Source organism: Pholis gunnellus (genome assembly GCF_910591455.1).
Source record: "Pholis gunnellus genome assembly, chromosome: 9".
NCBI classification, from domain to species: Eukaryota; Metazoa; Chordata; class Actinopteri; order Perciformes; family Pholidae; genus Pholis; species Pholis gunnellus.
This window is the reverse complement of record NC_136535.1, coordinates 21,915,918-21,932,034: the sequence shown is the minus strand read 5'-3', so window position 1 is coordinate 21,932,034 and position 16,117 is coordinate 21,915,918. Positions and strand designations below refer to the sequence as shown.

Below are 16,117 nucleotides of genomic sequence, written 5' to 3'. Positions count from 1 at the left end.
GCCAGTGAACACACATTATGTTGCAGGAATATTGCATTACATTGTGCACAAGGAGCTGGTAAGTGATTCCACCTTTGTTGACCTATATCCCACATAAGCTGATGAGCCTCTTAAACGTAACACCTTGACGCCGCTGTCCTGCATCCAGGAATAGAGGACAGAAAGAAATGACGACTCAGCGCTATACGTCCACCCAGTGAGCCGTGAACACAACACATCCGATGCTGCTCTCGAGACCAGCTCTGTGCTTTCTATTAGACACTGTGGAATGACACACAAGTCTCCACAAGCAAAAATAATAAAAACACAATTATATAAAATGAAATGAATGTTAAATACAGCCACTTGAAACATGTCTGTGTGGAACAAGGAGGAAAGAAAATGCAGTGTGGGTAAAAATAGATAGATGATTTAACATAAATCATCTATACAATATAATAATACAATATATATATATATTTAAAAAAAAGATAAATGAGAATCTCTTAAAGGCTTTAGTCCCTTTTGGGACTACAAATTCAACATGATTTGTGCAGAATCAATGTGAATCTCAGGCCCTATATTGAGCATAATTTACATGGAGGTTTGTGAACAGATAAACAAAAAACAATAATATGATCGCGATCACAACTACTGTGCGGGTCAAAGTTAGCACTGTTTGTTGTGATGCTATTCACTTTTGTAATATGGCACTGACCTCTTGTATCTTTTTTTATCTTCCAGTGAAAGCTCTCACATGTTTAAAAGTAGGTTGGTTTCTCTGAATTGCTTCTGGAGAACCTCACTGTGCAGGCGGTGACTTTATGAGAGGATGTCTTTAGCTCTGGGGCCATCTGGTGGGGAAAGAGCCTTACTGTATGGTACACAGGGATAAAGGGAGTGGATCTCTTAAAATGTAAGCCTAAAATGAACCTCTATGGATGCAAAAACTATTCAATAAACTTCTTCTCTTTTCATAATGCTATTATAAAGCACAAATCAGTTAAGAAGAGCTGTGAAGTTCTGTCTAATAGGCATATTTTTCCAACTTTCTTAAAACATCCATTACATGGTTATCTTTTTTTAAAATTAAATCTTTGCAAAACTCTACTTCCGCTGTTAATCCTCTTCTGTTACTATTATCCACCCGTCTTGCCAGGTTACATTAAAACAACGAGGTAATGTTCACTTTAGTAGGCCTTTGGTGCAGGAGTGACGGTTACTTTCACTTTATTGATCGACACATGATGGGTTCAGTGTCTGTGGCAAACTATACTTGAAGAATAAAAACTATTCAAGCTACATTCTGGAATAATTCAACACGAGTGATGAGCTATTGTGTATGAATGTATTTTTCCACTTTGGTCTTGCCTGCCTCAGGATACTCACCGTCATACATCTTTTTATATTTTTGCTCCTTTCTTTGACTCATAGTGAGCTCTGCATTCCGCCTGCCTGTGTCCCTATCTTATCTTTACAGCCTTGAAGAATCCCAGACACTACAATATGCAAATGGTGTGTGCGTGCGTGTGTGTGCGTGTATACAAGTAGCTACATGTTTAACACCAAATGACATTTCAAATTAGCTTCCCCTTTCTATCACAGCTTACTGTATGACGTGCATTTTTACTTGAGAGAACATACACGTGATCTTTTTTATTTTTCTTCAGAAAAACTATGCATGAGCCCTTGAGAGTGCACGTATGCATGTAGAAATGCATGCTGTGACACTGCCATGCTCTCATGAGGAAAGCCATGGCTGAGGGTGCAGAAGAAGAGTGTTGCGTGAGCTGCAACAGATGTTTAACATCACACTCTTGACCTTTGTGTTTCTGGCTCTTCCTCTTAACTTAACTTGTTATAATAACGTAACAGGGTGTAACCTAATGTCTCCACGAATTTGCTACAAGCTGGCCCACTATTGGTTATGTTTTGCTCTCCTGCATCATAATATTAGGCCTAATGTCTAGAAAAGTGTTTGGAAATACTGATACTTTTCACCCCTATAACACATTAATGACATGTGAAACTTTATTTAAAAATTGCTTACAGTTTTAAATGATCTTCTTAAACCTGCAGGATCTGTCTTTGCAAAACCTTCCTACCACACTAAATGCTCGTCTTTGTGAAGAAGCAGGCCAGATAAGCTGCGTGCGCAGGTCCGGGTTTCCGTTCACATTATGTTTTTTTATCAGTTTCATCAAAATGTGTTTTGTCAGGCCAAACGAAGCAAACCGCCTTGTTGTGCAACGCTGTATTTCTATTTTTCTTCTCATGTGGGTTTGTTTGCGGTGTCTCCACTAGAGTGCGCACAGACAGGCAGCGTCAAAACTACCAAAAACAGTAGGTCCAAGACCGGAAGTTAAACGCCTGCAAAAATAAAAGCGTAACGTTGAAAGGAGCCAAATCGGGATTGTGTGGTCTAAGACACACACAATATATTGATATATTGCCTTTACAAGACAATATCTGTTGAGACAGCTTCAGTGTATACTCTTTCAATGTGTATGGGTGTGTCAAAATGCAATTTAACGTTAGCTAAACAAAGTGCAAATGCTAGTTTAGTTAAGTCCCTAACGGCAGATTTATAGAGGCAAATACAATTTGGCTATAAGCGACACCTCCTAACAATAGTATGCTAACAATGACTTTTGACAAATGCATGACTTTAAAATCACCATTAGCAACAGTAGACAAAGAAAACCAACTGACATGAACGGAACATTTATCCGGCCTATTTTGGAAAGCTATCAACCGGAAATGCTCTCGTTTTGAACGTTGGCGGACTTGATGGTGGTAAAAAAAAACGAGCCGAAGCCAGGGAGGACTTTATGGGATGGGAACAGACGAGTGTGTCCCAGTGTTTCCAGCCTCCTGGCAGTTAATATACAGCACGGACACGCGGAGGGATCCAGCAGAGCTCATGTAGGCCCGACGGGACCGACTAAACCACCGGGACACGGTAGCGCTGCGGGGGGTGGGGGTGGGAGGGGGGGGGTTCTGGAAAATGGGAGCGGTGAAGTGAAGAGAAAAAAAACGGCCGAAAAAAGCTGTCTGTCTGGATGGAAGGCACCAAAGTAAGTTCCTCTAACTGACGAAAGTATGACCGGTTTAAATATATATATATAAATATATACTCTACTCTTTTTTTCTGTATGTCAGTCAGTTAAAAATCTTTGTCTATCAGCAGCGAAAAGTTTCGGACACAGAGCAGCGGACCGCTGTGGTCAGATCAGGTTTCACGTGTTTTAAGAGAACCGCCCCTGGCGAGTCTCCTCTGAGCTGACCAGGCTCTCTCCCGCAAACCATTCCGACGCAGAAAGTAACTTTTATGGAGTGCCGCAAACTTTCTTGCGAACGATGCGCGGATAGTTGACATGTGGAGCTGTGATTGACAGCTGTAAAAAAAAAAAAAGGGGGGCGGGGATTGATGTTGAGGTTGTTTATTTATTGACGAGCCTTGAGAGGTACACATGTGTGTGTGTGTGTGTGTGTGTGTGGGGGGGTATTTTAACCCGAAAAAAAAGGGCTCGGCTCTCTCCGGGGTTTGCCACGTACGGCTGCAAGAAATCTGATCTGTATACCGGCCTCCTGTGTTAACTTACCAGGGGCATGGCAGTGGTGCACTGTGGTAATGCAGACAGACACGTGTGTCACAGTTGGTACGACTTTTATATGATACCATAGGAGGAGAGAACATCTGGAACAACTGGCACTAAAAAGAAGAGCTCCATGACGGGATGGGTGCTGGTTGTATGATGGAAACAGTGGCGGAAGAAGTATTTAATATAAGAGAAAAAAACAATACTGTGATGGAAAAAAGATATATATTTAAAAATATTGCTTAATACAAGAAGCAAACTATGGGCCTACTTAAGTTTCAAACGCATACTGTTTTGCAGCCATGTCAGTGTTATATCATGATATTTATATTCTCAATATAAACAATATATCCCTGTGAAATGTAGTGGAGAAGAAGTATAAAGGAGCATAAAATGGAAAGTACCAGTACCCGGTAGAGGGTTTGGCCCTTTTCTTAATAAACTTTGTCATGTCAAATGAACAAACATACACCAGCGTGGTGTTGGTGTTGACTAGTCTTCAACACGCAGCATAACAAACGGTAAGTTCATGTACCTTTGTGTCAGCCTACAGTTAAACTACGACATGAGACCGTCTCCTTTACTAAAGTGGTCGTTATATTCAGTTCATGCAGTCAGCTCCACCCACAGAGAACCTTCCGTCACTTAGTTTCCTGTAACACTGTCTCTTGTCGCTCTGCTGTTTATTTACTGTAACTGTAACAGTGTCGCCTAAAATGTTTCAAAACCCTTAAGTAAGATCAGTTTAATTTAATCTTACCGCCTCCTCCTCGGTGGCGTGCATTAATTTGGCTTAAAAGGATTAGCGTGGCATTCGTCTTCTAATTGCACCGTTTTTCGGCCTTCGACTTGAGGATTAAATTTAGACGGAGCGGTCGCGGAGAATACATCACAACACTGCAGGGTGTTGAACAAGTTGAGGGCTGAAAGTGCTGTTTGACGTAGATGCAAACATATGTGTTGAATGGGAGAACTAAGTAGATATTAGTTAAATGATTGTGTTTACACTAATTACACACTATGGTAATTGGATTATCACAACGAGAGAGTTTGGCATAAAGTCTGCATCTAGTTGTAGTTGCCGTGATGAGTGATCTGTGCTGTATGCATCAGCTGGGGGGAGGGTCAGTAAACAAATAAGCAACTGATGGTCCTCAGCCGGACGGCCGGATCCCAGGACTGAAGGTGTGAAAAGACCTCAGAAAGTGAGAAGGTGTTTGGGGGGAAGGGGGGCGTGATTTCACAGGTTTTTGCCAATTGTCCACTCAAGAGGGGTTCGCAGCTCTCACTGCCGGCTGTCCTTTTGGTAAATGCGGTCGTTAGAATGTGTGTGATTTGAAGGCAGCCGGCCGGCCGGCAGCAGCTTGCTGTTGTGAGCTGAGATTTATTGCTGAGCGGGTGGAGAGGAACACCTGGTGCAGTGAGTTCACGATCCTCCGCCGGAGCAACAGATGGGGCAAAGGATGCAGGAGAAAGAAAAAGGGGGACGGACCAGTGTGGCTGCAAAAAACGCACAGAGGTGACGAGCTGCTGAATACCAGTGTGGCAGACGTTAAAAACAAACTATGTATGAATATATATATGTGTGTAACCACTTGGTTTGACTGGCTGTTCCCCATGTTTAGTCTGTTATATGGCTGCTCTGTGGTTTCCCAACAAGGCGGATCTCTTTGAGGCCTGCAGTTTGCTTGAGGTGAAACAAAACGTGTAATTGCAGAGCGGGCCCGAGAAGGACATGACATTAATTATTTATATGACGGCTAATGATGAGATATGTACACACACACACACCCACACACAATAGACACTTTGCATGACATGTATAAAAATGTAGAAGAAAATAATAATAAAATGCATGGCAGTAAATTATAAAACCCTTCTGTGATCACGTCTGCAGGTCACTGAGTCGGTGAGAAGGAAATCATTCATTTAATACGATTATAAACTCATTCACTGCATTACAAGCAGCCAGTTGTCGTCGGGGAGTTCAGGGGTCAGAACAAGAGAAACAGTGCACAGAGGTGATCGGCTCTGTCTAAGTAGACTTTGAGCCACGGTAATCAGTCTGCATACGTCCACCCGTGAGTACCGTGCAGCGATGTAACCTCATCCTCTTACATAAGGAAAGATTAATAAGTGTAACCCCCGGTTAGATACACCTGATAGCAGCATGTTTTCACTGCATGTTTCCAAAAATAATTCAAAACAAAAGTCCATCAGAGGATCAGGGAGGAGTATTGTTATTACATGTTTTGGTGAGAACGACTCACCCTCCCTTTCCTCTAAGTTTTGAGCATTTTGGATACATTGTGAGCGAAAGTGCTCCCAGTTATGTCCCGTTTAAGAAATGCTGTAAAACTCTGGGCTGTATCTTTAACACGCGCTTTGCTGCGTCATGCCCGGGCCACTCGGCCATGACTGTTCACTTCTACCCGTTACACAACTCTTAACCTCTGTCCAATTTTCAAACTGTCAGTGTTATGTGTGTTATGTTTGCTAATGTTGTACTGGGTGAGGTCTATTCAGCTCTCATTTACACATAGAGGGACAACAGCAGCAGCTGCAGCAACACCTGAGAAAAAAGGTATGATAGGTTTTTATCTAAGACATGTACGATATGTGCACATGCTGCATTTTGAATCACTTCTTTGACTTCTAATTAGTCTTACGCTTCAAATTAATGATCCATATTATTTTTTTTACTTACATTTTGAAGCTTTCCCATCTGTTATTATGTCAGCTGTAGTATAATTTTCAGCTGTTTCTGAATTAGTTTTTTGCCTTAATGCTCAGTGGGCACATCTAAAGTTTTCTTCGTTTTAAGACGGGACAGAGATATTTTTAGGGGCCTTGATTTACAATCGTTCGCTTTTACAACCACGCGTGCTCAATTCTAGTGAGTAAACTAAGAAAGTGCAAATTAACTCTTTTGATCAAAGAAATTAGGTCACACCCGTTGGGAAGCCAAGAGGGGAGGGAAGTTGTGGCTACCCAAGTAGCTCGAATAAAAGCTTAAAGTCTTTTCATGAAGCTTAACAAATACCTTGAAGATGGCGTCTGAGCAGGAACTGTTCCTCTAGTTTCTAAAAGCAGAAACAAAGTGTTCTTTTTAGGGTTAGGGACGAGGTGTACTGACCTGATCTGGCGATTGAGGTTGTGTACTTCTTATTTGAGCACGATAAAGACGGAGAACCTTTCTAACTTCTATGGGCGTGGCATGTTAAAAAAGGTTTCACATGTAAATAATATATATTTGCTCTCTCTCTCTCTCCAGAGCACAATGGCACTCCTCCTGTGGCTCGGCCTGTCGCTGCTGGCCTTGGTCCAGTCCAGCGCCGCCAAGAACTGCCACCGCGGCTGCCGCTGTGAGGTGGAAAGCTTCGGCCTGTTCGACAGCTTCAGCCTGACCAGGGTGGACTGCAGAGGGCTGGGACCCGACACCTCCATGCCCATCCCCATCCCGCTGGACACGGCCCACCTGGACCTGTCCTCCAACGCCATGGGCCCGCTCAGTGACGCCATGCTGGCTGGTCCCGGCTACACCACTCTCGTTAGCTTGGACCTGAGCAGCAACCTGATAACAGAGGTGAGTGTTCAGAGGAGCTCAAGTAGAGACCTCCTGGTCTGTAATGAGGCTTTTTAACCTTCTGGAGGAAACAGTTACACATCCTTACACATCATGCAGATGAGTTGAGGTTTTGGCGCTACAGTGGTAGCCAGCGTTAGCTAACTTTGTGTGTGTAGAAAGCAGCTGTTTTCTGGAGACAAAGCTCTAACACTTGAGATAACTCTCTGGCACCAATTAGCAGACAGAAGAAGTTTAGCAGCTCCACAGTGGAGGACTTTTTAGGCAACTCTTACAATGTTTTCTTTCTCTCTATCTCTCTACCTTCTCTTTACATTTCCAGGTAACACCCAATGCTTTGTCTAAGCTGCGTTACCTGGAGACTCTGGATCTGAGCCACAACAAGCTGCAGAGCTTCTCCCCGAGCTGCTTCGTCGGCCTCCCTCTGGTTGAAGTTGACCTCAGCCACAACAGCTTCCAAGAGTTCGACATGGACGTGTTCGCCACGAAAGTTAACGGCGAGCCCGTCAGCGTGGATCTGTCTCATAACAAGCTCGTGTCCGTCTCAACGACTCTGCATGGACGAGTTTTACACATCAGGAGCTTAAATCTGTCATCGAACCGGCTGTCGAGCGTACCGAGGCTAGCGGGGCTCTCGCTGAGGTACCTCAATGTGGACGGAAACCCCATCGCGCGGATCAAGGAGGGAGCTTTTGCTCAGCTGAAAGACCTGGTTTATTTGTCCATCAGCGGCCTCCGCGAGCTCCAGGAGATCGAGCCGAACAGCTTCAAGGGCCTCCAGAGCCTGCAAGTTCTGGATCTCTCGAACAACCCGGAGCTTAAGACTCTGAGCCCGGCGGTTTTCAGCGGACTGGACTCCCTGCAGGAGCTGAATTTGTCTGGCTCTGGTGTGGCGTCCTTGCCGAGTAACATGCTCACCCATCTGCCCAGCATTAAGAGTATTACACTGGGACAGAGCGTCCACTGCTGGAGGACCCAGAAACAGGGACAGTTCCACCGGCAACTGGGCCAGGTCCAACACAACGAGGTGCTGAACTGTGATGTGGAGGGCATCGTGTTGTGAAACTTTGGAAATGGACCACTCAGTAAGAGGGCCGGTCTACTCCACCAGGAGTGCTTGTCGGATGGTTAAATGGTTTCGGAGACCCCCCCCCCAAACAATACTTTTGATTTCCAGCACAGTCGTACAACCAAGTTCTGAAAGAGTATACCTGATGCCAGAGATGTGCCTTATCTGCTTTGATATGCAAAACACTTCTTTTTTTTTTGTGTGTGTTACTTTCACTCAATGACCTCTGTGCCACGGTGTGCCTTTTGGATTATGTCTTAAAGGTTTGCAGTAGACTTCATGAACTCTCGACAGACGTATCCGTACCTTTTTAGAGCATTTCCACACGACACGGATCCATTTCTTCCACATCTCAACATGTCTCCTAAACTGGTAGAGAACCTTTTCCATTTGAAGTATTTTTGGTGCGTTATGTACATCGTTTAAAGTGGGACCACGTTAAAGAGCTATTTGCACTTATTCCAGTTGCAATGTTTTTTTTTTAAACAACGTACATACACACGGCCTAAACGTCATCCAATATGAAAACCTTCTGTGCTTTGCTCATGATATCCACACTGAAGTTGACTGTTGACCACTACGATTTATTGTTTGACTGTGAATGTGATGCTTTGTTGAAATCATTAAAGGGACGGTTCGGCATTTTGGGAAAATTCTGTTTCTTGCCGAGAGTGAGATGAGAGGATCCTCATATTTGTTTGTTCAATATGAAGCTACAACCAGCAGCCTGTTAGCTTAGCTTAGCTTAGCACAAAGACTGGAAACGGGGACTTCTTGGCCTTGCCGAGACTTCCTGGAGTCCTGTCCCCCTTTTAACCGCAAACCTGTTGTTATGCTTCAGTTTAGCCAGGTCAGCGGTCCCCCTCCCTCTTCCCTGTTTCTTAATGCTGAACTTATTTACTGGCTGTAGCTTTGTGCTTGCATACAGACACGAGAGTGGTATCAATCGTCTTATTTAGCTCCCGCCAAGCGAGCTAATGTGGGTAATTATATATTATTGTGTTGCATATATATACGTATCCCAAAAATGTCGATCTGTACAATCCAAGAACCAGAGGTCTCAGGAGAGAAACTCACAGTGACGTCTGTAACGGTTGAGGGCAAAGATCTTTTTCTTGGGACCATTTCATTACTTGAATTTAGTTCTTCGACCACCAGCCCAAACCTGACGTCTTCCCCTTCGTACTCACGGACATGGACGGATTAGGTCCGCGAATGCCTCTGACACGGTGCTCACTGATCTGTGTTCTGTTTGTTCTTTTTGACATTACACAACAGGAGTAAACAAGCTGTGACCACGTTGACCGGGAGTGTATTTTGACCCGCTGTCAAAATCGATGTCCAGTTTTGAACGGGACAACTTTCGCGTGATCGGTAAAACGAAGCGATGCCGGTGTCCGTTCGGTGTTTAGAACACCGCGCCGCACTGTGCTGTCATGTGTGACTTCACCTCGGCATTCCTGCGGTGTGTCTGTGGACGGTCGGCCTCAAGACTGCAGGTCAGCAATCTGTGAAGGCCTGCAGTGTTCTGGTCGTGCTTTTTTTTTTAACGCAAATCCACCTTTTCGGTTGGTTGATTGAAAGTCAGATGAGCCCAGTCTTGGTGTAGACGTTTCTATTTGTACGTATGTAACTATGTTGTATATAACTTTATATATATATATATATATATATATATATATATGAATCATATGTGTAATAAATTGACTCTTGTGACTCTTCTGGTTTGACTGTCTGACGTGTCGACAGAGGAGCACAAACACATTAAAAATGAAGTCTACACAAGGAAGGATTGCAACCGCGTTGACGCTGTAACATTTTGCTCGTGATCCAGTTTTTCAAAGCGGTGTGTGATTTTTCTCTCCGTGCGTGGGACTGAGTCATAGCAGGGTGTGTCTTTAGATCTCAGTGGTTTTCCCTCACAGCACTTTCTTCACTTTTTTACTGCTCAGCTACGTCTTGTGTTTGAAACTCTTCTTGCTTTATTTACTTGAAAGTGTCTGGCTACACAGACACACACACACACACACACACTTGTGGTCTTGAATGGTCAATAAAAAAAACCCACTGAAGTGGACGCACATGCCAGGGCTTTGGAAGAATACTGTGCTACACTGGTGACCTGCCAAGGAGGTGACTGGGAAGGAGACGAGTAGAGAAAGGAGAACGAGGGCGAGAGAGCCGGGGTTCAGTCATGGCGACTTACAGATCTCCTGTGTGTGTCTGGAGATGAGTGGGTTTTTCTCCTGTGAGACAGAGGAGACATTATTCCTTCCTTTCTGTGACACATCTTTAAAACTCAAAGACAAAATAAGGCTGACTAACAGGGTTTCTCACAGATTGCACCATAGCTGCACTGTAAATGTTACATCCTGGACATTAAGTGTGGGAAAACAGGTTTTTAAACAAAGCAGAAATCTATCCAGTTGTCTTGTTTATCCGAGTTTATCAACTCTTGTGTGTGTGCGAGTGCAACTATAGGCCCTTCAAGTAGGTAGGAGGCTGTCTTGAGAGCCCTTAGTGGATTGACCCCATTGCCCAAAACACTTCCAGATGTTTGTGCTTTTATGTCTGTCTCCTGAAGCGCTGGCATGCTGACACCCCAAAGGAACCAGCCATCCCTCAGTAGCGCTGAGATACACGCTCACTACGACACTGTGAAATCGCAAAGACATTCAGGGAATTCAGCAGCACAACAAATCAGGTTACAGATCAAAGGGGGGGATTTTTCTTTCCCTCCCTTTGGTCCCACTATTGTAGACCTTCATGTCTGATGAAAGGTCCAGTTTGAATTATGAAATTTGCACCGAGTGAACATCAGGTCACGCGTTTACCTTTCAGTTTGCTCCTAACAATGTCCCTCTATCTAGTCTGGGACATGCACAGATGTGCATTATAACTGCAGCTATGGGTGACAAAAAGTAGTAAACACTACATGATAAAACACAATTTCTCTTAATATGTTTCACAACTAAAGAGCCGGAATCGATGGAGATCTCCACAGTGATGTTGACATTGCTGTTTGACACTGAAAAACAAACCCTGCAGTGACATTTAATTGGAAAATATACTCGTCTGACTGTTGACGCCGCTCTGACAAAAAGTTAATTTCCTACGAAGGTAAAATACATCCACGCAGCAGGTTTTTATCTTCTTGTGACATCTTGCTTTCATGGTTTGAAGTAACGTCACTATATAAATACAGTGCAGTAGGAAGAAGGGCGGTAATCAGGGGAACAAGAGATGCTTTTCTATAGTGCATAGAGACACCAGGTCAGCAGAGACATTGAGTGAGTGAGCCATGTTTTCAGTCAGCTGACGTCTGGAGAAAAAAACAACAGTATTGGCATATATATCTTACGTGCACATATCTTTAGTGTCATCGCTACCCAACAAACGTCAGTTTGCTTTGATGCAGGCTGGGACAAGATTTAACAACATGTACATATTGCCTCAGCTTTCCATGAATAAAACAACCTCATCTACCCGTTTGTCTTGTTCCTGTGTTGTTTCCCAAAGCACACCGACAGCAAAAAGCAAATTTTCCAAAAACAACTTAATTTTCCGTTTGCATTATGGCAGTGTGGGACATGTGGGAGCGAAGAAATCAAAAGGTAATCACTCGCTTCTCTGCAGTGGTCTGGCTCTGCGCTGTAATTACTTCAAAAGCGGAGGGAAGCTTTGAACTGTGTATAATTAATCCAGGCAAGCAGAACCAGGGTGTCTTTATTAAGTGTTCTGTTCTTGCATGAACAACTATGAAACAAATGTAATTTGACCGTCCCCGGATAGATCCTCTGGAGGATCAGACTATCCAAGCAGCTAATTCACTTTGCTTGAAGAATGAGTCCAATACTACTCCGAACGAACACTGCAAGGTTTAACTTTTCAGTCCCGCAGGAGGTCGACACCCAGGAGTGTTTTTCACAAACTAGTTTAATATAATCTTTGGGATGTAAGAGTGAATAATTGTTTCTTAAGTCAAACATTACCTGCGTGTCATGTATTAGTGGCACTGAAGCACTTAGTTTTTTTCCTTTGACAGCGGTGATATTGACGTATTGATGTTACGAATGCCCTCTGGCTTGTCGTGCTGCCGTGACACCAGACACCAGGGCACTGTGTCAGCGTACTGCAGCTCAGCACAGAGGTTTTGTTTTTCAGACAAACAAAAGATCAGCTCAACTTGTCACAGGCCACAAAGATGTGCTTGTTTTTCTAAAGGGCTACTAAAGCTGTTAAAGTGTGTACCATTGTATTGCATTGCTATGCATACTCAAGACAAATGGGCTTAAACAATGACAATGCAACACATTCATTTAGGTTTTACACCATTTTTCTTTTAGTTTGTTTTACGATATCTGCGAAAGGTCCATGGAAAGACAAACTTGATGCCACGTTGTAGTTTAAAGCACTAGTTCTCAACCTCGGGGGGCCCTCACAAAGGGGGGTCGCTAGATGATTAAAAACAAGGGACAGCAGAAATAAAATAACTTTTTAAACTCTATGCTTCTAAGATTAAATGAAAATAGATTTTTTTTAAATCAGCACATGAAGACATATACAACCTGGGACAGTCGGTCTCTGATAAACACTGCTTTCTTTTAATAAGGGGTCATGATAAATAGATGAAAAAAGATTAGGAACCACTGATCAGCTAAAAAGGAGGAATAAATATCTCTTTTAGTGGACGTCCATGGTGTTGGATGGCATTCTGAAAAGCATCCAAGGCACTCTGATTTAGTTCAAAAACTATCTTTAATTCATGGCTAACCAACGAGTCTTCATCGGGGTGTAAAGTAAAGTAGGACAGATGTTGAACATCACCAAGAAGTCTTGTGACACGTGTCACATGACCTCAAGAAACTGTAACTAACACAGTGTGCTGGCAAAAAATACAAAAGAAATATTACAAATTAACACATATGTGTCAATGATCAGTCAAAATATGTGCTAACATACACTGTGACGCTCACACATAGACACCAGAAGAGGAAGAGTACTGCAATAACAAATGATTAACTCACAGTAGTCAGAATAGACAGCAACCTCATAGGGCACTCACACAAAGCCATGCAGGTCGAAACTGTACAATGAAACCATCAGCTCAGTGTTCCTCAATCCTGATTAGACAGAAAGCATCTTCTGCATTCGTTATCGGATCCCTCGCTAGCAAATTGAGGTCACGTTTTGTAAAGTACAGAAAGCCCAATTGTTTGCTGTTGTATTCACATTGCAAAAGTATCTCGACTTCCATCTCGAGCCATAGTCATGTTCAGATATTGTGTATTCTGTGTCGTGTATTTTTGCGGCACAGATGGTGGCAGATTTGCCCAAGATCAAGCAGTCCTATAATGTGTCTGACCTACATGTAGGATACAAGTCAAAATGCTCATGTAAATCTTACTCAGACAGTCTGCTATAAATAATTCTATATTTTAACACGTCTCTCTTCAATATCATTGACGGTGTGACGCGTCCACGTATCAGAATAACTCATGGAACAGGTTGCGAATGAAGCCGGAGCTTCATTTCCCTTCACATTGCTGTTTGTTGAAGGAGGTCTTGAGACAGTTTCAGGTTATCTGTTATCTGTATCTACGGCGTGTGACGTGAGGTATGTGAGAGAAAAGCATGACTTAGCTTGACAGGGAACACATCCTGGATGGTGTTTCTCATTTTGGCCTCTGACACAGAGTATATAAAACCTATTGACACAAAATGACAGTTGTTCATAGAAACACCATGTTGGTAAAATCCTTGTTAGTTAGTTAACTATTTTATAATCTTCATTAATACAATATATTTCTTTCAAGCATTCCAGTTGCACTTTTTAAAAAACGATCTGCCGTAAAGTGTTCTTGAATACAAAATATTTTGTTCTTTTACCCAACTACTTCTTTTCTTAACTTTTGTAGAATAAGTTTTAGGGAAAGACTTAAGTGTGTTGTTGACAAAGGCCTTGCCTGCACTTCTTAACAAATTACCGATTATTAATAATCTTCTGCAACGAACGCTTTAAATTGCAGCTTTTAAAAACATTAGTGCACTTAATCCTAAAATCCTGCTCCAAGGTCTGCTGACGAACCAAAGAGATGAACTCTTTTACTGAACTTACAGGTCACTTTTACGACACAGCTGTATCTGCCTTTGGGTCGTATCTGGTCAGCATGACCTAGACATGGGTCAACACTGAGCAGAGCCTGACTTTCTCCACATTCCAGCAAATATAGGAGGAAGGAACACGTTCAGTGAAGCAATGGCTGCTTTACAAACACTTCTTCCCCCCTTATTCTATTCAGGGAAAAAGGAAGAATAACAACAGGCAGACGAGACAAGAAGGCAACGGAAAATAAATAGATACGCCCAGAAGGATGACACTATCCGCTATCAACACTGAGAGTTCAAATTGAGTTGAACAACAAATCCCTACCTGTCCGGCACTTACGGCCCACCTGCGCTCTGAAAATGTGTTTGTCTATTCATAGCTTTTGAAAGATACTAATAAAAGGAGATTTCTGTCCCCAAAACCCGCTTTGCTGGCTCTCACTCACACATTAATCAGCTCAGCGTAGGAGTAGCGGGAGTTTTGCATCACCCTTCTCGTATTGGTAGTCCGAGGAGGGAGTTCCCCGGAGGAAAAGGGATACATCCTGAGACTGCTGCCCTCTCCGTCAGTCTCCTCCATCTGGTTTCCATCAGGAGCTGCTGGGCTGGACTCGGGTTTTCTGAAAGGATCCTACATCTGTATTTACACCAAAGACAGCTGAAACAGAGCGCAAACAAAAAAAAGTGATGAGAAATATGATTTTGAAGTAGAATTAGGAAAAAGGGTGGATGAGTTCATTGCGGTTAAACAAGGAGTTCATTCCAGTCTAGGAGCACTGATGGTCAGAGCCTTACCCTCCTTGTTTTGAGTCTTGGCTGCAGGGCAGTGCATGCTCTGTAATGGGTTGACCCGGCTGAACTTGTGGATGGATAGATATTAAAATTCAGGGTTCATAATTATTTTTTTTCTTGGCTCCAGTTTGCTGCATTTTTGAACGGGTTGAAAGAGTCAGATATGGTAATGACTTGTGACTGGGGCAGGAACAGGGAGAGGTGCCCGACTGTGAATGGAATGAGATGGAGGAAAAAAATAAACGTACATGACCTCTAAATCCACATGGGGCTAAAAGTGTCTGACTTTTTGATGCCTCTCTGTTGCAAAGAGTTAAGTCGATACCAAGAGTTGCTCAATTTCTGCAAACCGCAGAGGGAGCGAGAGCATGTCACTAGCAAATATTTAGAGACAAGAGAATGTCTTGTTCACTTTCCAAGAAAAGGGTAAACTCATCCAAGAATAGGGGAAAAAAAGTGATCCTCTCACTGGAATACACGTGCATTAGAGAAGGCTTTAAATGTTACATCAGCTGTATTTTAACGTGAGTGCTTCTTCCATCTTGGCAAAAACGGGATCGGCTTTCTCGCGGACCACAAATCTCCAAACATAATAAACATGAAGGTAAAGTTACAGGAAGAAGGAGCATGTGAGACCATTTTCAGCACAGGCCTGAAGACAGCTGTTACCGAGCCTCCCTCAGCCTCTGGTGTTTGCCAAACACAAGAGCTCTCTTGTTTGAATGTTTCCTTTGTCACGTCCCCTCCCCTTGTTTCGAATTGCCCCACTGTGCAAATAACAGAATATCTATTCAAAACACAGGAACTCTTAAGTGGCAAACTGAAGGGGAAGTATCATTTGTGACACATGCAAATGACGTGCTAATCTCCGTTTGATTGAGAAAGAGCTTATATGTAAGAGACGTGTTACTTTCAGATAAACCATCTGTGAGACACTCACAGCCGACATCGGAGAGGAACGCACAGGATTTGTGAAGAGGT

General features: G+C 43.1%; 1 protein-coding gene across 1 annotated transcript; it reads left to right on the top strand.

Moving 5' to 3' along the window:
• Positions 1-2,981: 2,981 nt before the first annotated feature.
• tsku (tsukushi small leucine rich proteoglycan homolog) lies at positions 2,982-8,878 on the top strand. Its single transcript, XM_079165741.1, has 3 exons — positions 2,982-3,056; positions 6,856-7,167; positions 7,490-8,878. Exons 1-3 carry the CDS (start codon positions 3,042-3,044, stop codon positions 8,228-8,230), a joined length of 1,068 nt encoding a protein of 355 aa, XP_079021867.1. The 5' UTR covers positions 2,982-3,041; the 3' UTR covers positions 8,231-8,878.
• The last annotated feature ends 7,239 nt before the right edge of the window (positions 8,879-16,117 follow it).